General features: G+C 56.2%; 2 protein-coding genes across 3 annotated transcripts; one reads left to right on the top strand and one right to left on the bottom strand.

The window, feature by feature from the left end:
- Nucleotides 1-308: 308 nt before the first annotated feature.
- On the bottom strand, nt 309-7713 carry PLTP (phospholipid transfer protein). 2 transcript variants are annotated; one of them, XM_055813768.1, is made up of 16 exons: nt 7582-7713; nt 3837-3955; nt 3530-3629; nt 3321-3449; nt 3014-3169; nt 2757-2820; nt 2559-2622; nt 2357-2448; nt 2045-2221; nt 1826-1885; nt 1563-1724; nt 1276-1343; nt 1151-1193; nt 900-963; nt 743-819; nt 309-654 (listed from the first exon to the last, which is right to left on the bottom strand). In XM_055813768.1, exons 2-16 carry the CDS (start codon nt 3946-3948, stop codon nt 514-516), a joined length of 1509 nt encoding a protein of 502 aa, XP_055669743.1. In that variant the 5' UTR covers nt 3949-3955; nt 7582-7713; the 3' UTR covers nt 309-513. The 2 variants fall into 2 exon arrangements, with proteins under 2 accessions (XP_055669743.1, XP_005239971.1); XM_005239914.4 differs by lacking the exon at nt 7582-7713 and adding an exon at nt 4684-6552.
- PCIF1 (phosphorylated CTD interacting factor 1) lies at nt 7058-19998 on the top strand. Its single transcript, XM_055813764.1, has 17 exons — nt 7058-7214; nt 7461-7569; nt 10433-10571; nt 10768-10892; nt 11338-11475; nt 11896-12026; nt 12261-12415; nt 12648-12795; nt 13008-13091; nt 13872-13971; nt 14183-14345; nt 15577-15749; nt 16246-16332; nt 16844-17028; nt 17544-17637; nt 17868-18043; nt 18874-19998. Exons 3-17 carry the CDS (start codon nt 10448-10450, stop codon nt 19142-19144), a joined length of 2154 nt encoding a protein of 717 aa, XP_055669739.1. The 5' UTR covers nt 7058-7214; nt 7461-7569; nt 10433-10447; the 3' UTR covers nt 19145-19998.
- Nucleotides 19999-22359: the final 2361 nt, after the last annotated feature.

Raw genomic sequence — 22359 nt, 5'->3', positions numbered from 1 at the left:
GCTCCTCATTGCCCAGCTCCTCACACCATTCTGCTACCCGCTGCTTTGCTTTCCTTTGCCCTCTGAGGAGTACCACTACGTGCTGAGGATCCAGCTGATGCGCTGTGCTGGGGAGCCAGGGCCTGTGGTCTGTGCCCCCTGCTCTGCCGGGGGTCACCAAGGCCTGGAAACAAGCCACCTGCAGAAGTAGGGCAAGTGCAGTTGCTCTGAGTTCCCTCTGCCACTGTTCTAAGCTGTGTCTGCCCCTCCCCCTGTCTCTCTCCATGTGCTGGGTGGCTGTGTGGTCTAAGCAATGAGGCTGCACAGGCTGGAGTTGAGTGGTTTATTAGTGTAAAGAGAAGGGGTGCAGCAGGGGTTCCCAGAGCAGCTGTCTCCACCCTGCTGCTGCCCACAGGGGCACGGGCACCCTGCAGGATGTGCCAGTGGTACCAGGGAAGCTGCTTCCTACCTACAGTCTACGGGTCCAGCCCGGGATCTGCCCTTGCTCCTTCACCCTGGACCAAGTGGGAAGAGCTAGAGCTGGTGGGGGTCCATGCTGGGCTCTGCGGGCCATGAGCTTGGGTAGGCAGGGGTGGTAGGCGCTGGGTGGTATTTCTCAATCACCTCCCGCAGCCCCTTGGAGAAGTGGAGATCAGCTCCCACTGTGAGGAATCCCTGCAAAGGGGAAGAGCATTAGCATGAGGCTGCGTGTGACTGCACCCTGCCCCAGCAGGGCCCAGGCTGTCCCCATCCCACCACATACCGCGTGGTTGGTGACCACCTCTTTGGTGAAGTCCATGCCTTCCGGCAGTGGGATCTGCACTCCCTTTTTAGTCCTCTCTACAGGGAGGGAGAGATGCAGTGAAGTCAAGTACCACTGTGCCCCCAGCCCAGCTGTGCGCGGCAGCCGTGGTGCCTACCGTTAATGATGGGCATGATCGTCAGCTGCAGCAGGGTCTTCAGTGGTGCCTGCAGTGAGAACAGCTAGGGAGAGAGGAGCATGGGTGAGTGCAGCAGCAGCAGACCTGCCTGCTGGTGCAGGGCATGCCTGCCCTTAGCACTGATGGGCCATAAGAGGTGCCCTCTGACGTGCAGCCCCAGCCCTTCCCCAGGCTGTGACTGGGGGCTAGCAAGGGAGGCCAGACCCCTGGGCTGGCACAGGTCTGCTCACCGCTAGCGACTCCAGCGCAGACTGCTTGGAGTAGATGCGAAACCTGCAGGGGAGAAAGCAGCCATGAGCGGGGCATGAAGGGAACCCTTCCCGCAACCTCCACGGGACCCCAGCATGGGCCATACCGTCGCAGGTCCAGCTGCACGCGCAGCGCCTTCCCTTGCAGAAACACCTTGGCGCTCAGCTTTGTTTCCTAGGGAGAGAGAAGGCTGAGTCGCAGCCCTGCTGTGCCCAGTGCAGGCAGGCAGCTGGTCAGGCTGGCTCCTCTTCCTCCTCTGTGAGCCCAGTTGTCCTGCTTTGGGACACCAGAGCTTTCCTATGTGGGCTGGGAAACATTCTTCCTGTGTGTGCTGATGTGGGGGCACAGGGACCCCCAGCCACGCACACTGCTCCCAGCCAGCCCCCTACTCACCATGGCCATGCTGGAGAGTTGGACAGCAGGGCGGCCCTGGGGCACCAGCGAGATGTTGAGGAAGGCAGAGACTGAGACCGAGGTGCCGGAGGGTTTGATGACGCAGCGGGGGGGAGCTGACACCTGCAGCACCAGCCGCAGGGGAGCATCCACAGCGGGGCTCTGAGGAGAGCAGGTGAGCTGGAGGCACAGAGCTGGGCAGGGCTGTGCTCTGCCCCAGGGGCTCCCCCGTGCCTCCCACCCCAGCCGGGTGCTCCCCTCACCAGCATGAAGATGGTCCCAAAGAAGGTGGCTCTCAGCAAAACCTCCAGGTCCTTGGGCACCTGCAGGGAGGATAAACCACTGGCAGGTAAGCAAGCAGTTGCTGTTGATCCCAGCAGAGCTGCTCCCTGGATAGCACCCTGCAGGCCGAGCCCAGCCCTCCCTCCCGCCTGGCAGCAGGCCCCTGCCTGCATGGAGCTGGGTGTCCCAGCACTGCTTACCTTCTCCCCCTGGAGCTCTATGGCCAGGACACCCGCCTGGAAGTATGCGTGCATGGCTGAGTCAAAAAAGTACTCGGAGAAGGCAACGTAGACCATGCGCTCAGTCTCCTTGATCACTGGCTCCACTGCGTGGTTCTCCAGCTCCTGATTCTCCCTTGCACGGGGGAAGAACATGCCCTGGGCCGAGAACAGGAGACATTTCTGCAGTCATAGCACAGCCCACCATGCTCACTCAGTGATTCCCGGTGTGCATGCTGGCACAGCCACTCCCACGGGGACTGCGAGGGACAGCAGGGCATGGTCAGCATTCACCTTGAAGTCTAGGTCCAGGCTGTCTGTGGAGACAACCGGATCCCGCAGGAGGGAGTAGTCAATCCCAATGTGCTCATCCACGTAGTTCCTCACTGCCAGGGAAGATGTGCCGTTGTGACCAAGCCCATGGGCAGCCCCATGGCCTGCTTTGTCCTCCCCACAGTGAGCAGGGTCTGGGCCCTTACCACAGGGCAGCACTCACCTGGCACTGTGTCCAGCACGGAGTTCAGCAGCACCAGGCTGGCATGCTCCAGGGATGGGCAGATCTGAAAGGCAAGGGGCTGAGCTAAGAGGGGAATCACTCCCAGGTCCAGATGAGGACCTGGACCCTCCTCCTGCTGCGGGGCCTGGAAAAACCAGGCTCCCCCAGGCTCCGCTGCCTGCCTGCGCTCAGCCGTACCTGCTGGCTGAGGAGGAAGCGCATCCCTGTCACAATGAAAGTGCTCAGGAACTCGTAGACCTTCCTGCAGGACACAAGAGCAGCTCTGCAGCTGCTTGCCTTCCCCTGTGGCTCCAGCCCTGTCCCTTCGTCCCCACGTGGGCACACAGATAGGGGTGGGGAAGTCCCAAGGGTGCAGAAAGCGGGGTCGGGGAGCTGGGCACAGGCAGAGCTGGTCTGGCCAAGGGACAGGCCCACCGCAGTGGGGTCAGGCATACCTGAGTGTGCCGGAGAAGCCTGCGTGCATTCTGGCAATGGAGGCGTTGCAGGTGATGTTAGAGATCTTCAGGCGCCCAGCCTTGTCCTTGGCCAGCTGCAGCACTGTGTGGATGTTGACGCCATCCGCAGAGGCATTGATGGACCCAATATCATAGCTAGAAATCAGGAAAGCAGATGAGAGGAGCACATGGCTCCTACCAGCTGCAGGGCAGGGATGCAAGGCAGCCACAGCATCCAGCAGGCATGGCCGAGTAGTAGCCAAGCAGTTCCCTGTAGGGTAGGCTGTAGGGTGGGGAGGGAGCTCACAAGAACCAGTAGAGCAGCTGTCTCCGGAAGCGCAGGCTGATGGAGGCATTGTTGATGCTGAAGACAAGGTACTGCTGAGGCTGGAAGTGCAGGTCAGAAAGTGCCAGCTGCAGGTCCATCACCTTGACCCTGCAAGGGAGGGGACAAAGACGGTCGGATGGACAGATAGGTGCGGGGAGCCACATGCACGGGAAGCGGGTGGCACTCACTGGCTGATGTTGTAATGGAACTGCCCCTCCTTCCCATGCAGGTCTGACATTGTGATGTTCTGCAGCTCCTGCTCCACGAAACGCAGCCCTTCCTCCTTCACTACAAAGCAAAGCAAGCCTGGGCTGGCCATAGCCAGGCTGTGCTGCCCTCCCAGCAGCATCACCCCCCAGCCCATCCCCCTGCTCCTCTTCACCCGCATGTGTGGGCACTGTGGGCAGAGCCTTACCCAGGTGCAGACCCCAGGAGCAGCATCCCAACCTCCCTCCTACCCAGGCCCTGGGATCAGGATCCTGGCTGGCCCCTTACCCAGGTCCAGCCCCTTGGAGGTAATCCGGATCTTGCAGCCAGGTGGGCTGTGTGAGGCTGTGACCAGCCAGGGCAGGAGGAGGAGGAGGAGGAGGCAGCTGCCGGCAGCCATCTCGCACCTGGAGGCAGAGAGCAGGGTCAGCATAGGCTGGTCTGGAGCAGCACATGGGGGACACCTGGCCACCCTGGGAGAAAGGCGGCTGCTGCCTGACCTGCGCACAGCCCTGGGGCAGGGGGCGGCTCCGCTGGCCCCCCCAAAACTCCTCAGTGCTGCCGAGGTCCCCATCACCTGAACTCCCATGGACCAGCAGCCCATGAGTGGCACAGCTCCCACCCCAGGGTGCTGCGCTGAAGCCCCCAGCACAGACCCTGGGGGGCCTGCAGGGTCTCAGGTCCCCTGGGAACACTCGCTGCCCTCAGCTCCTGCCAACAACGGCAGCGTCCCACCCCCACCCTGAACACACCCAGCTCCCAAAACTGCATAGTGAGGCATGAGTCCAGCACGTGCTGCTGTGGTGAACCCCAGCACCCCACAGAGAAGGGAACCCTCTCCTGTGGGGCTACCCACAGCTGCACAGCACCCCCCCGCCCCGGAGATGTGCTGCCTGCCTGCATGCTGGGCTGAGATGTGTGCTGGAGCCTGTCCATCCAGCAGCAACAGGCAGAGCTCCCTGCAAGACTGTGGGGATGGTCCAGAGCTTCTCCCCACCAGCATTTTCCCCCAGTTCTCTGCAAGGGAGAGGACAGGGACCCTCCTGCCCAGGGCCCAGAGCCGCCATCCTTCCCCAGGGCCGTGCATGGACCCAGGGGTTTGCCTACACAATGCTGGCTGGGTTCGGGTACTTACAGTAAGGCTTGTCCTCGGCTCCCCTGGTGTGGGGAAGCTGAATCACGCGAAGGGAGGGAGGGAAGGAGAACACCAGTAGCTCCAGGAGTTTCTTTTGAGCTGGCTGAGGTTCCCTTGCCTTTATATATCCCACCAGCTGCCACTCCTTGCGAGCCCACAGCTGGGAGGAGACAGCGGGACTGGGAGGATGCAGGTCTCTAGCATGCTGAGCCCCGGCTGCCTGCCAGCACAGGCAGAAAGACAGCGGGTTGCTCAGACACCCAGGCTCCAGGCTGAGCACACAGCCTTCCTCCCCTGCTGCTCCCCACATGTCCCACACGCACAGCCACACACCACGTCCCTGGGCCTCCCCGGCACCCAGGCAGTGCTCAGCCTGCGAGGGACACATGTACAAATGAGGTCCAAGGGGTCCATCGTGTCATGTCAGCCCCCACTAGTCTGCCTTACAAAGCCTCTGCTGGTGCCAAGACCCCAGCTGCCCTCTGCCAGCTCCAGCCCTGCCTGGCAGGGTCTGCACCAGGGCTGGAGCCCAATGTAGAACCTGTGGCACCAGGCCAGGGGTGCTGATGGGGGCTGGTTCATGCCCACCTGTGATGTGAGCCCCAGGCAGAGAAGCTGCTGAGGCTGCTAGATCCTCAGCACTGCTCCCGCTGCGCTGCCCAGGCCCCTGCCACGGGCAGCCGGGCAGCTCAGGGCCTGCGGGACATGCCCCTCTGACTGCAGTTGCCCAGCTTGCTGCCAGCAGCCTGGCAGGCACTGGGGTACATAGCACCATGACGGGTGCTGCCAAAACAGTCCAGCACCATAAGGGGTGCTGCTAAAGCGGCCCCAGCAATGCCTGCACTGCCATGCTGCTCATCCCGCCCCTGTAAGCGTCTGTCATGAGGGGATGAGCAGCTCCCCAGGCTACAGCTTCCCTCCAAGGCCCCTGCCTGAGCGGACTGCAGGGGTGCAGCCAAGGGGCTGCCCCTGCCCTCACCCCCATTTGAGGCTGCTTGACCCTCCTCACTCCAAGGATCGAGGTTTCATGCTGTCCCTCCATAGTCTTCTACCCCCCCAGGCCGTGCAACTGCAACAAGGGCTTGGTCTGAGCCAGCACTTTGCGCTCTGGGCAATTATCTGTGCTGTAGGGCAACAGAGCCAGGCTGCAGGGGCTCACACCTCCAGTGCAGGGAGACTTGGTGCTTACACAGCACTTATCCCTCCAGAGCTGCTTTGCCAGCATTAACTCATTAAACTGACCCCGGTGCTCTCGGAGCAGAGGGCAGGACTTCTGGAAGAGCGAGCAGGTCAGACCACTTCCCAGCATGACAGAAAGCCACTTGGAAAGCTGGGTAGGGGGACACACTCCAGAGGCAAAGGGCAGGAAAGGGCCCCACAGCTGGGGGTGATGGCCCCATGGCCAGTGCCCATGGTGGCGATGGGACTCAGTAAGGGCCATGCCCCCCTTCCCCATCCTGTGTTGTCCTCCAGCACGTCGCACTGGATGCGGGCTGCTGCCGTCACGCTGCGAGTACCGCACTCCGGCAGGGGCCGGGCTCCTGCGCTGTGGGCAGCAGTGACACACGTGCCCCAGCGAGCGCACAGCCTGGGCTCCAGGACACAACCGCTGGGCACAAAGGGCCCCGCTGCTCACCTGGCGGAGCCCCAGCCACGCTGGGCAGCGCAGCTGGGCACGCGGGCCATGGAGGGAGGCGGCCGCGCCGCAGCTCCTGCCGGTCTCAGAGCAGGGGAGCGATCCCCAGGAGCAGCGCGGCCGCCTGGCTGCATGCCCCGGCTCCACTGGGCAGGGTACGGCCAGGCACACGTGCGCAGGGTCACCCGCCACACACTGCCACCGCCGGCCTCTGCCACCGTTTGAGAACCGAACCTCGCAGACCAAGTTAACGTTAGCGAGCAGGGGGGGAGGGGGCGGGGGGGCGCCCCCGGGGCATTCCCGTCAGCAAGCACCGGCTGCCAGGGCCGCCCCGACTCGAGGCCCCACTGCGGGTGCCCGCCGCGGCCGCACATCGGGGCCCAGCTGCCTGCCCCACCCCGGCGCCGCCGCGCTTCAAAGGCCCTTTAGTGGCGACCGCGTCGCGGCCGCGCCCAGCCTCTGGCAGGAACCGCCCGCGGCGGGGGGCAGGGCCGCGCCGCAGCGGCCGCCGCGGGCCGCAATAACAGGCTGCGCGGCCCGAAATAGCGCAGGCGGCCGGGCAGCCTGTGCCCACAGCTGGGCGGGCCGCGCCTCAACAAAGATGGCGGGCGGGACCGCGGGCCGCCCTCCGCGCATGCGCCCGCCCGAGCGCGGGCCGAGCTCCGCGCAGGCGCCCTGTCGGCGGGCCGGGGTGCGGGCACAACGCGCATGCGCGGTCCCGGGGCCGGGCGGCGGCGCCTGCGCACTGCAGAGGGCGGGGCGGCCCCGCGCCTGCGCACCGGCGGCCCGCGGTCCCGGCGCAAGATGGCGGCGGTGGGGCGGGCGAGGCGGAGGTGGGGCGGCGGCGGGAGACGCAGCGGTGCCCGGTGCCTACAGCCCCCGACCTCACGCCCAGGTAAGCGGCGCACCCGCGCGGCCGGGACCTCCCCTGGCGTGGGAAGGGGTGCGGCGGCGGCGGGCGGGCGGCCGGCGGAGGGGAGGCGGCGCAGGCTCGCGGCCGCCATCTTAGAGCGCGGCCGCCGCCGCCGCTGCGCCTGCCCCGGCTGGGCTGCGCTGGGCGCCGCGCTCCCGGCGCCGCGCCTGCGCGCGTCCCGGCGGCTCCTCCCCCGCGGCGCGCCGTAACGGCCTCCTGTCTCCGCAGCGGCCCCCGCGGGCCAGGCGCGGGACGTCCCGCTATGAGGATGCGGCCCCTGCGCGCCAGCGGCGAGCACGGAGCGACGGCCACGCGTCCCGCCAGGCAGCCCGCCACCGTAAGTACTCGCCTGCCCGGGCGCGGGGCCGCCCGGCCTCCGCCCCGCTTAGACCGCGGCCCCGGACTCCTCCCGTCCAGCCTGCAGAGTTGCCGCCGCCGCCGCCTCCGCTCCGCACTCGCTGGGCCCGTGGCTGCCCGCCGGTCCCGGCCCGCCGCGCCGAGGAGCTCCGTCCCGTCAGCGCCTCCGGGAGGGCAGCCCCGGGAGTTGTCGCCCCGCTGCCCGGCAGCACGCGTCCCCTCGGCAGACACGGCCCCTCGGTCCCCAGCGTGCTGGCCGCCTGTGCGTGCCGCCTCGGGAGCTCCGTGCACTCCTCGGCCCCGTCCCACCGGGCCGGGCGCAAGGGCTGGCTCTGGGGACAGGCAGAAGTACCGCTGGAAGGAGGCGGTGGCCTGGTTTCCAGCCTCCTGAAGCAGCCGTGGCTCTGGGATGAGGGAGAACCTTGCTGTGTCCCAGGGGTCTGTCGCTGCTCTCCTTTGTTCGCATTTGCTGTTGTCTTGTATAAAATCGTTGCCTTGCTGAAATGGAAACGAATAATGATCCTGTTTGCTGTACCTCTTTACTTTGTGTCTTCTTCCACCTTGCTGTGGACTCTCTGGTTGTGCTGCTGCTCCTAGGTTGTAAGCTCTCTGGGCAGGGACAGCGTTCTACTATGTCTGTGAAGTACTGTATGCATTGCCACGGTGTATAAAAACAATACCGTAATCACCATAAAATGCTTACTCTGGATCCCTTTCACTGTCGTAAGTCCCAATACTAGTTACATACAAGTAGAGTTGCTTCTGTCAGGATTCCTTTTAGTTTGCTTTTTTCCTTTTCCCAGACTTTCAGGGTACTTGGATTTAATGCTTGTCAAGACTGATCAAGTGAAAAAGCTTCTTGTCTACTTCCACTGTTCTAGTTTATCCGTAAATGAGAGAAGGCAAAAACAGTGAACTGTATTTGACGGCTGTTTTGAGCGGTCGGTGGTGAAAAACACTGGCAAGTCGCTGCAGCCGGTGTGTGCTATCCAGTCTAGGAAGATCGCAGTACCCAGTGCTCTCCCTAACTTCTTGAAATACATCCTTGGCTCACTTTGAGAGGTCTGGTCCTGTCAGTACATATCCGTTCATTACCAGTGTGTTGTCTGTGTAATGTGCAGGACACATCAGCAACTGCATGTGCAAATATGTTGTTGGTCTAAGGAGGAGGGGCCAAGCATGTCCGTCAAAAGCTGCTGCACCTGCAGTGCTGCCCGATGGGGCTCCTGCCCTGCAGCCCTGGGGGCCCCTTGGGCTCCGGCGTGCTTCCCTGCACTGAGAAACCCCAACACGAGGCTGAGCTGCTGCCGCTGGCTGGGCTAACCTCACTGCCTTTCTGGCAGCTAGCTGAAGTGAAGTGATTGTAGAGGGCACGGCGGGGTTGGAGTTCAGGAGGAAGCGCGTGAATAAACAAATATTGCACAATGCTGACCTGCTGAGGCAATTAAATATTCATGATTGCGTTGGTACACTCTGTAGCAGACACTTTTGCCTGTGGGCTTGGTTATTGTCTGCCTAGTTCTGAGCCGAGACTGAAACTCCAGGCTTTTGCGGTGTCCCATACTTTTCCTTGCTTGCCCCGACTGGAAGGATGGAAGCATCTTCCAAGGTGCTGAAACGGTCGAGTTCCTCAATGCATCACACTGATTCCACAACCCATAATATAGACAACTGAGCTAGTGCCTGCTAATTCTTTGTCGTTTTCTCCTGCTGTTCTGCTCTTCTGAAATAGTCAGCAAGACTTTTAGTGGACAGGAAAGGGAACAAAGGTGAATAAATCCAAATTACTTAGCCTGCAAACCAAGCCAGAGTTTTTTATTTAAGAGATGATGATAGACAAGGGAGCCTACTGCTGAGGCTACCATAGCGTTCAGTTAAAAAACACACTTTGGTATACAAGATTGTGCTAGTGCAGCCCTAATTTTGGTGGTGTGTAAGGCGTCTCTGAAGGCCTGATTAGAGTTAAATAACTGAGGTAGACGGTAGTTATTTAAAATGCCTTGTTTCCCTGCCAGTTCATGGCCCTTGTATTTAAGGCTGCCAGAGAGGAGCAATCTGCAGTGCTGTTTCAGAAACTTCCCCAGGGGGAAAGAATGGTGACTAAGAGAGGAAAAGCCTGGCTGTTTCTGTCCAGCTGGCCACATTAAATTATGATTAAGAGTAGCGTTATTGTTTCAACAGACCTTCTTTTGCATAACTGTTATTATGCAAATGAAAAAGTACCAAAGGCTAAAGCAGCCTGGCTGAGGCCTTACGGCTAGTCTGGGCCTGGGATGTACTGAGGAAGGTAGTTCAGGAGTTCCTAACTCCTAGCCTGTGGTCCTCTGAACCACTGAATTTGTTACTAGTGAAGCAGTAGGGCTGGTTTACGTAGAAGTCTTTAAATAAAGGTCTTTTTGTTTAAATTGTGTGTAGTTATGTGTGTGTAAATGTTGATGTAAACTGTGTCAGAGGATAGCAGATCAGATACGACTAGTGTTAGTGTAGCAGAAGGTGGTACGTGTTCACAGAAGAGTGTTATTTTATTTTTTTATGTTCTCAGTCCTGATGTATGCGACCAGATGCTGTACTTTTAGGAGAGATCTAGCTGAGAAGTGATTATTTTGAATGCTGGCCTTAAGAACTCTTTGGCGACACCATTTAAAGCTCAGCATTCCTCATAGCTAGTTGTATCTGGGGTAACAGGTATTTTTCAGGGTTTAGAAGCTGTTTTGTGTGTTTTGTGCTGGTTCAAACCCTGTTTTATTGTCAGAATGAACTTGTAGTGCTACGGCTGAGTGGGCCAAGTGGATCTGGGATCTTTCCTGCCTTAACACGGATTTTATGGCTCTCTTGTTTTCTAGTGCGGTTGCTGAGAAATGGCCAATGAGAATCACAGAAGCCCTGCAGAGGAAGCCTCTCTCATGAGTCACTCACCTGGCACCTCCAACCAGAACCAGCCCAGCTCCCCCAAACCTATGCGACTGGTACAGGACCTGCCAGGTACCGACTCTGCTTTTGGGAAGGCCCAGCACAGGGTTCCGCAGGGCCCTGCTAGCAGGGGAGAGAAGGTGAAGCGAGGCCACTAAGGAAGGCTAGGAACAATGCAGGTTTCAGAATGCGCTGTGACAGTAATGGGGACCTGAAGGGCAGGGCTGTTGTTCAGGACTGCTCTTTGACTCTCTCACTGTCTTCTCAGATGAGCTGGTGCAGGCTGGCTGGGAGAAGTGCTGGAGCAAGCGGGAGAATCGCCCCTACTACTTCAATCGCTTCACTAACCAGTCTTTGTGGGAAATGCCAGTTCTGGGACAGCATGATGTCATTGTAAGTAAGCACTCTTCTCAAGGGGCTGTGCCAATATGCAGGGGCAGATGCTGTGGTGCTGTGGTCTTGTGGACTTCAGATTGCACATGTGGGAGGGTCTTTCTACCTTCACAACTCCTTGCTAAGTCCATCATCTGGCTTGGTTCCGATGAAATGTTCCTCCTTCAGGTGCACACTCAGGTAGTGCTGTTTCAGGTGTAGCACACTGCTCAAAGAACACTCAGCCTGGGGGAGCTGTGCTGCATTTTTCTCATCTAAGTCTTAAAAAAAAAAAAAAAAGCATACAGACACAGGTCTAGAAGAGAATTTTTTAGCTTTCTGCAGGTGTGAGTATTGGTGTCCTTATTTCCATCTGTTTGGGAGCGAAGAGGGCTTATTGCCTTTGTTTGGGCCTCTGCGGTAGCAGCTGATGAATTAACGTGTGCTGTTGTTTGGACACTCATAGTCAGACCCTCTGGGATTGAATGCAGCTCCGATGCCACTGGAAGGTGGGATTATAGATACCTCTGTGGAGAGCAAGCAAAGGAAGAGGAGATTCTCTGAGGAGGTTCCACTGAGCGGCAACAGTGTGAAAAAGCCCAAGGTGGGTCTGGTGCTGTGAAACAAAAGGGCTTAAGGATGTTCACACTGAAACCTAGGGGGGCTTGGGAGCTTGGACCTATTTTTTTTAACTGTGCAAGGTCAAGTCACCCTAGTATAACTCAAGCTGTGACAACTGACACTCCGAAAGTACAAAAGTGGAAGCAGACTCGGGTCCTGCCAAGTTGCCGTTTCTCTCTTACAGCCTGAGGTGGAGTTTGGGAGTTGGGAGATAACAGTTGATGACTCAGAAATGTGGTAGCTTGCATGTCTGTGTTAACTTATGCCAACAGCAGGCCAGATACCCCCAGCAATTGCTCGAGCACATCCTGAATAGTGTGCAGGTGCAGGATTGTTAGATATATGGGACTGCTTCCCCTTTACCTGTCTCTGTGGAGCAGTAATTAATCTTTTACACACCTAGGCGGATGTCCCAGGGAACCCAGCTGCTCAGCCAGTCCCCAGCTCTCCCAGTATTCCAGGAACCTCTGTTTTGAAGGCATGGTGTGTTTCACCTGAAGATAAACAGCAGGCAGCTCTTCTACGACCAACTGAGTGAGTTGCCTCCGGTTGTCTTTAGTTCTTTTCTCGGTGGTATATTAGAGACACCTGGTTTTCCAGGTGTCTTTGAAGAATCTCGGGGACGTAACACTCCCCTATATCTTTGCAAGGAGTCTAGATAGTTCCATTTCCTGGCTGGTGAAAGAGCCCAAGGAAGCATCTTTAGAAGTAATATTTGATAATTAGCCAATGATCTGGCCATCCTGATGACATTTGTTTCTGCCATAGAGTATATTGGGACCTGGATATTCAGACAAATGCAGTGATTAAGCAGAGAGCACCATCTGAAGTGCTTTCTCCACACCCTGAGGTGGAGCTGCTTCGATCCCAGCTCATTCTCAAGCTGCGGCAACATTATCGAGAGCTCTGCCAGCAGCGAGAAGGTGCGTTTCTATTGCGCTCCCCTTATTCACGTTTTTAATCCCGCAGTACTGTGGTGTTCTTCCTTTTGGTTTATGTCTGCCTTGTCCGTGTGGTCTCTTTTTGTGACAGCTGTACTCGGTCACATTGTTGGTTGTGAACTCATTAGGCAGAATTCCCACGTAGTGATCCTTATCAGAGCTTCTGGGCATCTCTTTATGGTATTGATTAGACCCTTCTTCTGTGCTTCTCCAGGGATTGACCCCCCGAGGGAGTCCTTTAATCGCTGGATGTTGGAGAGGAAAGTGGTCGATAAAGGGACAGATCCTCTTTTGCCGAGTGACTGTGAGCCAGTAGTGTCTCCTTCCATGTTCAGAGAGATCATGAATGACATTCCCATCAGGTACTGTTCAAAGACAGGGCACCTTGCTGGGATGTTTTTGTATTGGTCTGGTCCAGTGATTTAGCTGCTGTGGTTCTGTGCTTTTGTGTTATACTTTTACTGATGAAGTGATAGGGTGCTGGTGATCTAAAGCTCAGGAACTGGATCTGGCCTCCGTGCCTGCCTTCGTGGCAGATGTGGAACTGATGCATGTGAATTTGAACTTACTTCAGGTTATCCAGAATCAAGTTCCGGGAGGAAGCCAAGAGACTACTCTTCAAGTACGCTGAGGCTGCGAAACGGCTGATAGAATCCAGGTGGGAGTTCCTCTTCCAGTGCTGTCACGTTCAGAAAAGAGGAAAAGGTCATAAGGATTTTCAGAGGGGACTGCTGCATCACACCTTATTCAGCATTGGTCATAATCTTACTGAGAAAAATCAGGGGTAGGAACATACAGAAGAAAAACAATATAGTGCCAGAGATGTCTTTTGATAGTAATGTTACAGTAAAATCTATTGTTGAGAAGCTGAATGTATGCAGAGACAAGTGAGAATCTGTGAAATACTGGACATGGAAATGACTTCTGTCATTTATCCCTGAGAAGAGAATGAGTGTTTCGGCACCCACTGCTCTTACAGAGCAACAAGCTTAGCGTGGTGTTTTATTATACCATGTATGATTTTTTCTGACAAGTTCTGCCACAGGACAGAACTGAGGAAGATAGCCTTGTGGGGAAAATAAAAAGCTTGTTAACAGGGTAGTTTTCTCAGAGTCACAAGCTCCTAGCAGTGGCTGTATTTGGAAGTGAGAGGCAAGATCAAAACGGACCATTTCCGTAGTAGATAAATTCTTTATCTGCCTCTCCTATTGCAGAGCGGACAGCAGACAGCTAGAGTGTGTTTTGGAGCGAGTATGGCAGTCCCTAGTCATAGAAATATTTGGAAGCACCTTCCGGAGAAGGCCAGGAGGGGAGTGACAGGGTAGGGCCTTGAGGAAGTGTCAGCAGCTGTGTTCCCCCTCTGACAAAACCCTTGTGCTGGGATGGAATACGTTGCTGTGCAGCCGTGGCTTAAATTTTGCTTCTCTGTGTTGTGCAGGAGTGCTTCACCAGACAGCAGGAAGGTGGTGAAGTGGAATGTGGAGGACACCTTCAGCTGGCTGCGACGGGACCATTCGGCCTCGAAGGAGGACTACATGGTCAGTATCCCTCTGCTTGTGCAGCTGAGCGCAGGGAGCCTGGGCAAGGATGGAAGGAGTGCTGGGGCCAGATAAAGGTCCTTCTGGAGAAGGCTGCGATTGCTTTCCTTTGCTTTGTGAAATGGGAGTGACAGTGGCGTGGAGACTCTGCACACCTCTGGGGAGTCCAGTGGCAGGTTGTGTGAGGAACTCTGGTTCTCTGGTTCTGCAGGACCGCCTGGAGCACTTACGCAAACAGTGTGGGCCCCATGTGTCTGCTGCAGCAAAGGACTCCGTTGAAGGCATCTGCAGTAAGATTTACTACATATCCCTTGAATACGTCAAGCGGATCCGGGAGAAGCATCTTGCCATACTCAAAGAGAACAATATATCTGGTATGCAGTCAGCTCTGAAGAGCTGTAGGGCTACAGCACTGCAGCATAAAAGCAACACACTCTGGCCTGTCCCCATTCCAGTAGCATTGTTTGTTGGGAGGGCTGTTCTGAGTCCGGGGAGTTGAATTTAATAGAGTCAGAAATAGCCAGCCCAGTATACGTTTTAGCTGACAGTCACACAGCGCCTATGCAGTGGGAAGGTATTTTCCAGTACTGTTACTGGGTGTAATATAAAATATCCTAAAAATATGATTTGTCAGGATTAAGTAGCCTGTTAGGAGCTGACCACACTGAACAGGATGTTAGTTCATTTCCCTGGACCATGCTTTTTTGCTCTGCTTCTTCGTGAATTCCTGAGGACAGCTGGCAGTCCCCTTCCTAATGCCTGGCGCCCTCTCCTCCTTCTCCTCTGCCACGTTTCTTGGGTTCTGAGCACCTTCTTCACCCCTCTGCCTCCCAGCGCGTCACTATGCACCCTTCTTCCTTTCCTGGCAGAGGGTTCATGTTCATTGATCTTTTCTCTGTTCTTTCTTCCTAGTTTGTATCTGTACTGCCTCCAGTCAAATTTTCCTTCTTCCATGGTCCCTGCTTCCTTCATCACACCGTTTTGTAGTCCTTTTCGGGTCCTAGCTTTCCTCAGACTCCCATCAGGTCCCAGCGCCTGCCTTTTGCTGCTTGTTTTTGCTGCTTGTCTTCCCACTGGATTTAATCCGTGATTCCTTCTGACTGATCTTCCCTGTGAGCTCTCTTTTTTCCCACTGAAGCTGAGGCTAAGCTGCTGCCCGCAGTGGGTAACTACAAGGTGGCAGGAAGATTCCTTTGCCTCCTGCAGTTGGCAGCCTGGGAATATTTATTGTGCTTTGGATGAGTTTGGGGCAAACTGAAATAATAACAGTAGCAACAAGGGGAGTGTTCTACTTGCCTGGAATGTGCCTGAAGATGTGGGATGGTTGTGTGCGGTCTCTTGAGTCTGCTGTGTTAAGAGGTGGGGAAGCACTGTGAAGTGAGCCCTCTCTATGCTTTGGCAGAGGGTGATGGAATTAATTTGGGGAATCAGCTCTGAACCTAGGGAGCTGCCTATGAGATCTGTGAAGGACTATCACAGTGTTTTGGGGGGCTTCACTCTGCCCTTTAGCCCTGTTCCTATCGCTGCGTGTTTTGAGGTGGAAGAAAGATCTGTCCCAGGTGTCCTTGGATTCTAATGGGCTGCCTTTCTCTTTATTTTCTGTAGCTGAGATAGAAGCTCCTGAAGTCCAGGACAGGCTCGTATACTGTTACCCAGTGAGACTGGCCATCCCCTCCCCACCACTCCCCAGCGTGGAAATGCACATGGAAAACAATGTGGCATGTGTGCGGTACAAGGGGGAGATGGTGAAAGTGAGCCGCAACTACTTCAGCAAGCTGGTAAGGGCTGACTGCCAGTCCTGTGTGACTGGTCACAGACTGCTCTTTAGTGGGAGGATTCCTTTTTTCTTGCCCTCCAAGAAGAGGGACTGTGCAGAGGCAGGGAGTGCTGACCAGGCAGAGGCTGTCAAACATTGCCCGAGTAGCAGCAGAAGTGAGGACAGCTACTTTCACCTTAGTCAGGGTCAAGCTTCAGCTGAAAATATTTACAAGGTGTTGCACGTGTGCTTTGGATGTGTACTGTGCTGCAAGAACAGTTGTACTCCCAGCAAGGCAGCCCTTGCTGAGAGACACTTGCTGGTGTGGTACGTTCATTCACGCCGGTAAAGAGCTTGCAGTTCACTCGCATGGTAAAAGCAGATGTGCTGACAAGCCTCCATGCAGAGCCCCACCTGCTCCCATTGTTCAGTGTTCCTCTCCACGTCATGGTATGTCTGCGTACTGTCTTAACTTTGTTGAATCTGTTTGTGGTTAATGGCTGGGCTTTCTCTTCCAGTGGCTTCTCTATCGGTACAGTTGCATTGATGACTCTGGTTTTGAAAAATTTCTGCCCAGGGTTTGGTGCCTTCTCCGTCGATATCAGGTACTGTCTCATCACAGTTGTTGTACATCAGAAAGCCTTAGTAATAGTGGGGACCTGAAGTACTTGTCTTTGCTCTGGGGGGTGTCCGCAGCTCTGGGAGTCTGATGCAAAATAGGGTTTAAACTGGGTCCGTTGTCTGCTCCCAGTGTTTTGAGATAGGGCTGTGGTCTGGGGAGCAGTTGTGATCTTGACTGGAGACCTCAGTGGGGATAAAGATAAATTTTTATGAAAGAAACCTTCAGTAGTTCTTGACCGTGAGGGCCAGCTGAAGGTTCATGGGGGCTATATGTGAAAATTGACAGTTGGTTTGTGGGGCCTGAGTTGGATGAAATATCTAAAGAGCATTCTTGGGTACATGCAGGGGACCTACATGAATTTGAGAAAGGACGAGGGGGCCCTGCATACCTAGAGGAGTAGGTGCATGGACGTGTGGCCCTGGGTCCGTGGTCAGTGGAGGGAGCAGCAGGAACAGCAAGTGCAGGCACGGCTCACCGGGGTTTGCTCTCCTCAGATGATGTTCGGTGTGGGTCTGTACGAAGGAACTGGTCTGCAGGGGGCACTTCCTGTGCACATCTTCGAAGCCCTCCACAAGCTCTTTGGAGTGAGTTTTGAATGCTTTGCCTCGCCCCTGAATTGCTATTTTAAACAGTACTGTTCGGCCTTCTTGGATACAGACGGGTATTTCGGATCCAGGGGGTGAGTCTTACGTTCCGGTGCCCTTGCCGTGTATCTGTGTGGGTGCATGTATGTGCAGTGCCTCAAGACAGGCTGACGTGTCTGTGTCTTCAGGGCAGCGGCCGGTTGGTTGTGTGATGTCTGCTCAGAAGGGTGTGTACTTCAGGCCTGCCTAAATGCAATGAGTGGACACAGACTGGCTGTGAAACTGTCAGGGCTGTGCCGTTAGTCCAGTAGTGGGGCTCTGGTCCCTGAAGTAATGCAGTTTATAGGTCTGCCAGTGCTTCCTCTTGTTCTGGAGAATGGGAGACTTGGGCCCTCAAGCAGCCAGCTTGAATCAGCAGTCACCTTCAGTGGCTACAGGTGGAGCGTGTCCCCAGTGACTGGTCCCACTGTTGGATGCAGCAGGCCCTGCACGCTGGGGATTCAGGCTTTCTGAGAGTATGACTGCTTCTTGTTAGCAAATGGATGCTTTTTAAGGTGTGAGAGTTAGAATGCTAGCCTCTCTGATAGGGATCTTTGCCTTTTTCTTCCAGCCCGTGCCTGGATTTCTTTCCTGTAAGTGGCTCTTTTGAGGCAAATCCTCCATTCTGTGAGGAGCTGATGGATGCCATGGTCTCTCACTTCGAGGTACGTTCGCTCACCAGTGGGGTTCTTCTGAATGGAGCTGTGCAGTCAGTCCTCTCCTCCCCACTGCTCCTGCACCCTCACAGCAGGGCTATAATGCAGAAGGCAGAGGACGGCGACTGCTGCGGCACCACTCTAGAAGCAGAAGTGTTTCCATGGAATATGGAAATGTCCATACTAGACATGTCATTGCTCAGCCGGCACTGAGATTGTTCATGTTCTTGTTGAACTAGAAACTGCTGGAGAACTCCAGTGAGCCTCTCTCCTTTATTGTCTTCATCCCCGAGTGGCGGGACCCTCCTACACCAGCCCTGACCCGTATGGAGCAGAGCAAGTTCAAGCGGCACCAGCTCATCCTTCCAGCCTTTGATCACGAATACCGCAGCGGGTCTCAGCATGTCTGCAAAAAGTAGGCCTTTTTCTCGGGTCCTTCTGGGAATGCGTTTCTGAAGCTGTATGACAGAAATATCCTGTCCCGAGCTGAAATCAGTAGGAAGTAGGGAGCAGGCAAGGACAAATGCAGTGCATAATCGCTCTGGGTTTTTAAGATAGTCATACAGAGTGTTGGGAATCTCATGGCCATCCAATGACTACCAGGTTATTTCACTAACAAAAAGCTTGTGAGTGGCGTATTCCTTGGGTAAAGTCCAGTGTGAATAGGTCATACATGTGGTGCTGCGGTGATCATCTGTGCTCCTCTGCCAGCCCTCTGATCTGGTGATCCAGCTGAGCAGTGCTTCTGGGGCTGCCAAACGCCACAGCAATTCGGTGTCACTTGGGGGGAAGCAGAAACAAGGGTCAGGCAGGATCCTGGTCCTCAGCAGAGCAAGCTGGCCATTGGTTTGCTGTTTAAGCAACAAGTTCAAGCAACAACTTGTTTGAGCAGCCAGTGCTTAAACACTTAAGTTCTCTGTACCTGATTAAGACTGATGCCTTGCTGTGATGAGTCTCCTTCTGGGACAGTGGTGACGCGGTGCACATACATGCTTGTAGAGCGCTACGTGGCTATGCAGCATCAGTGCTTCTCTGAAAGTTCACAAGCCTTTGCCTTTACTCAGAAATGCCTGATGCTGCACTCTGCCTGCTTTTTTCCTCAGAATGAGAGAAAAGGACGGAGATGAATGCTTGTCCTAAACATGACACGCAGTTGAGAGGAGGGGTGGGTGCTAGGAATCGGGTCTGGGTGGCAGTTCTGTGACTCCTGGGTGGGTGCTGAGTGCCTGTTCTCTTCCCTTGCAGAGAGGAGATGTACTACAAGGCCGTGCACAACACAGCCGTCCTCTTCCTGCAGAACAGTGCGGGCTTTGCCAAATGGGAGCCCACGCCGGAGCGGCTGCAGGAGCTTGTTGCAGCCTACAAGCATTCAGGCCGGACCCTCAGCTCCTCCTCCTCGTCGTCCTCCTCGTCGTCGTCCTCCTCCTCCTCCTCTTCCTCCTCCTCCTCCACAGCAGACAAAGAGCGGGAGCTGGGCCGGGAGCAAAGCAGCAGCCGGGAGACTAATCCCAACTAAGGTGCAGAGGTGCGAGGCAGCAGGGGAGGTGCCAGCGGCCTGAGGAGGCTTGCTGGGGCGGTGGAGAGACTGCTGGCTGTGCAGCACCGGCCTGGGGGACTCTTGCACAGCAGCTCCACGGCACCTGCTTTCCTCTGTGAACTGCACACTGCCCCGGCCCAGGAGTGCTGGGGAGCACCCGGCCGCCGGTGGGGAGAGGAGGCTGAGCTGCGGCCCCCGCCGGAGGGCAAGGGAACGCAGCGTGGTACAGCAGGAGGAGCAGGCAGCCCCTTCGATGCCAGAGCGCCAAGGGAAGGGGCAGCCAGAGCTGGGATGCATGCATGGGCGAAAGGACGGCAGGACAGATGGAGGGACGGATGGCAAGTGCAAGTGCTCGGCGCGCAGCGCCACAGCTGGAGGGGCCCCAGCAGCTGGCCACAGCCTGGCGCCGGCAGGAGAAGGACGGGCAGAGCCCGGGGGCTCCTGCGGCCGGACTGGCACCAGCACAGCTCCGTGTCCATAGTGTAAATAGTTCTGTCCGTGGCGCCCGTGCTCCCCGCAGGGCTGCTCCCATTGCATCCGTGTTCCTTTCCCACATGTGTGAGTCCCGTGTTTGCCGACGCTGTGTACCGTTTAGGGGAGGAGCGGAGAAGAGGAGTTTCTTTGGTGTGTAAAGACGTCTTTGCAGCTGTTTTGTAGTCGTTGTGGTTTTTATGCGGAGCCTCTGGGCTTTATTTAACCTCCTTGGGTTTTGTTTTGTAAGGATTAATTTAACACCGCTAACCATTTTATTACTTTTATCAAGAAGAGCAAAGTCTATTTTTGATTTCTGTTTCCTAGTTCTTAGGAACATTAAAAACCAGCATACAGCTCTGCCCCGTGTCTGTGCCTTTCCTTCTCTGTTGGCTAGGGGCCTGTGGTCACAGCCTGCTCTCGCCTCCGGCTGAAAGGTAGAAAAATACTCGTTCTTTCTTTTGCTGGGTTTTTTTTCGCCAGAACCCTCTGGCATCTGACCCTTTCTGTGCTGCAGTGCCCTGCTGGTGAATTTTTTTTCTTAATGACCAGCTTGGACCCCCTAAAGCAACCTGACCACAGTCCTCATGGCTTGTTGACTGCAGCTGCAGTGAAGAGTTTGGCTTTCTCTTCCTTGTACCAGCCTTCCAAGAAGTGCAGGCAGCTGTCCTCGCCCAGAGCCTCTCGAGGGCAGGGCAAGTGAGCTGCTTCTTGCGAGGTCTCTGCTCCAGGGCTCTCAGCATTTCGGTAGCCCTTCAGTAGCCCCTCATTCCTGCATCGGGGAGGCGCAGGACAAGCTGTGTTACAGGCCCAGCCTCTTCAGTGTAGAGCAGCAACTGCTGCACTGCTGGGAGAGCTTGCTGGGCTTCCCTGCAGTCAGTCCACAGCGCTGCCCGAGGGGATATCCGTGGTGAGGGGGCAGATTTCCTGGGGGTTGATGCACCGTGTGCTTGAAGTACAGACCTTCCCCGGCTGGTCTGGTCTTGCTTCCACTTCCCGCTGTTGATCTCACCCTGTCCCTGGCTGCTGGATTGAATCATTCAATACCACCTGTCTCCTCTGGCCTAACGAGGTGAGGATGGCTCTGGGGGTTAAAAGTCGTGGTAGTTCTCTGACCCCGCATTTCTGGAGTTTGGGAATTTCCCAGCTTTACCCCCTCTGCCTCCGGACAGGCTGGCAGACAGCATGGAAGCCAGTGTCCCAAAGGAAAATGGCTCTGGGGCAGGTTAGCATTGCTTGGAAGCCTTGCAAGACTGCATTTTCAGGCACAGATAAAATGGGCTGTGAGGTTTATTAAAAGCCGGGAGATGAGAAAGTGCTGCGAGCCCTGGGTCCGTGTTGTGCACGTGCTGCTCTGCAGCTGGCAGCATCTGTGCTGCAGCAGTGCCGGTCCTGCTCTGTGCTGGGCAGGATCAGCTCAGCCCCACAGGCTGCCTGCTTCGGGTACCTCCGCAGCTCTCCAGGAATGCTTTCAGCAACAGAGACGAGGAGATCATTGATGTCCTTTGAATGACGCTTGGGACAGCTGGGAACTCTGGCAATGAGCAGCAGTTTTTATAAAGCCTTTTTTGCCTTTTACTTAACGTCTTGAGCCAAGGCAGACACCTCCTGAAGTGCCAGTGACCAAAGACACACTGATGTTGGGAAGTGTCAACAAGTCTTTGGTCAGTCTGCCCTCACTGAGTACTTTGCCTTGCTCCCTCAGGTGATGACCAATTACCTTGTGAAGTATTTAATTGCTACAGTGGAGATGCAAATGACCTCAGTGGCCATGAAGCCCCGTGGTGTGGCTTCCTCTCTAGAACATCTCATTTATCCAGACAAAGCAAGAGAGGATAGAAGGGGAGCATCAGGATGGTCACTGCGGCTTTCATGGGTGCTCCTGTCCCCAGCACTTCTCTTGAACAAGTGAAGGGGATGGGTCCTGAGGAGGAGGACACCAGGACCACAGCTGGGAGCTGAGCCCTGGCGGCAGCAGTTCATGGGCTCAGCTCCAGAAGAGCTCAGGGACAAAGTGGCAGGTGGTGAAGGGTCCCGGTGAGGCTGGAGGGGATGGGGGCACATGGCTGGGGCAAGGAGCAGGTTCTGCTCACAGGGCTGAGCTGCCAGATCGCAGAGGCAGCGAGACGGGCCAGCACAGCCACCCCTGTCAGCCTGGTGCTGAGATGGGACATGATGCTTCCCACCGAGATGCTGTGGCAGCCATCCCACAGCGCCTGGGGCTGCTTGCTGTCCAGCCAAGCTGTACCAAGGGTGCAGCCAAGGGCAGTGACCAAGGCTGGGTCAAGCTCTGTGAGGGGCTGCAGTGGTGGAGGCAGTGGGGAAGAGGCGGGGGTACGAGCAGGACTGGGGGATGAGGTCAGCGGTCCCACTGGTAGCCAGATGTTGCCTGGTCCCCTAGAATAAAAGCTCTTTCAGACTCTGCCAAACCTTGACAATTTGAACTGAAAGGCCCCTCGCTAGCGCTGCTCTGGGCAGCTCCAGCACAAGTGGCTGCTGCAGCACGGGCTGGGGCCGCTGCCCAGCACTGCGCGCTCAGGGTGCGGACAATAATTACCAGGGCAGTTCACGGAGCTCAGCAAGTCCTGCGTGGAGAAAAATAAAACCCAACATCATTTTCTTGTTAACCAGCGCAGACACCCTGTCCTGCACCCCAAAGGGACTGAGGGCAGCAAGGTGTGACCCCATCACTGATGAGGGGCTGGAAACCCCTGGCAGCGCCT

The sequence above is a fragment of the Falco peregrinus genome, chromosome 9 (genome assembly GCF_023634155.1).
Source record: "Falco peregrinus isolate bFalPer1 chromosome 9, bFalPer1.pri, whole genome shotgun sequence".
NCBI classification, from domain to species: Eukaryota; Metazoa; Chordata; class Aves; order Falconiformes; family Falconidae; genus Falco; species Falco peregrinus.
Note: the sequence above shows the minus strand (reverse complement) of the source record. Positions and strands in the feature narration are given on the sequence as shown.

What these genes read in the sequence shown, in the direction of transcription:
- PLTP (XM_055813768.1), bottom strand. Translation starts at nt 3,948, where the DNA reads ATGGCTGCCGGCAGCTGCCTCCTCCTCCTCCTCCTCCTGCCCTGGCTG. An exon ending in TTCCATTACAACATCAGCCA is followed by an intron (nt 3,450 to 3,529) that starts GTGAGTGCCACC and finishes CCTCCCTTGCAG; the next exon opens with GGTCAAGGTGATGGACCTGC. An exon ending in AGGTGGTCACCAACCACGCG is followed by an intron (nt 655 to 742) that starts GTATGTGGTGGG and finishes TCCCCTTTGCAG; the next exon opens with GGATTCCTCACAGTGGGAGC.
- PCIF1 (XM_055813764.1), top strand. Translation starts at nt 10,448, where the DNA reads ATGGCCAATGAGAATCACAGAAGCCCTGCAGAGGAAGCCTCTCTCATG. An exon ending in ACAGTGTGAAAAAGCCCAAG is followed by an intron (nt 11,476 to 11,895) that starts GTGGGTCTGGTG and finishes TTACACACCTAG; the next exon opens with GCGGATGTCCCAGGGAACCC. An exon ending in GCCTTCTCCGTCGATATCAG is followed by an intron (nt 16,333 to 16,843) that starts GTACTGTCTCAT and finishes TGCTCTCCTCAG; the next exon opens with ATGATGTTCGGTGTGGGTCT.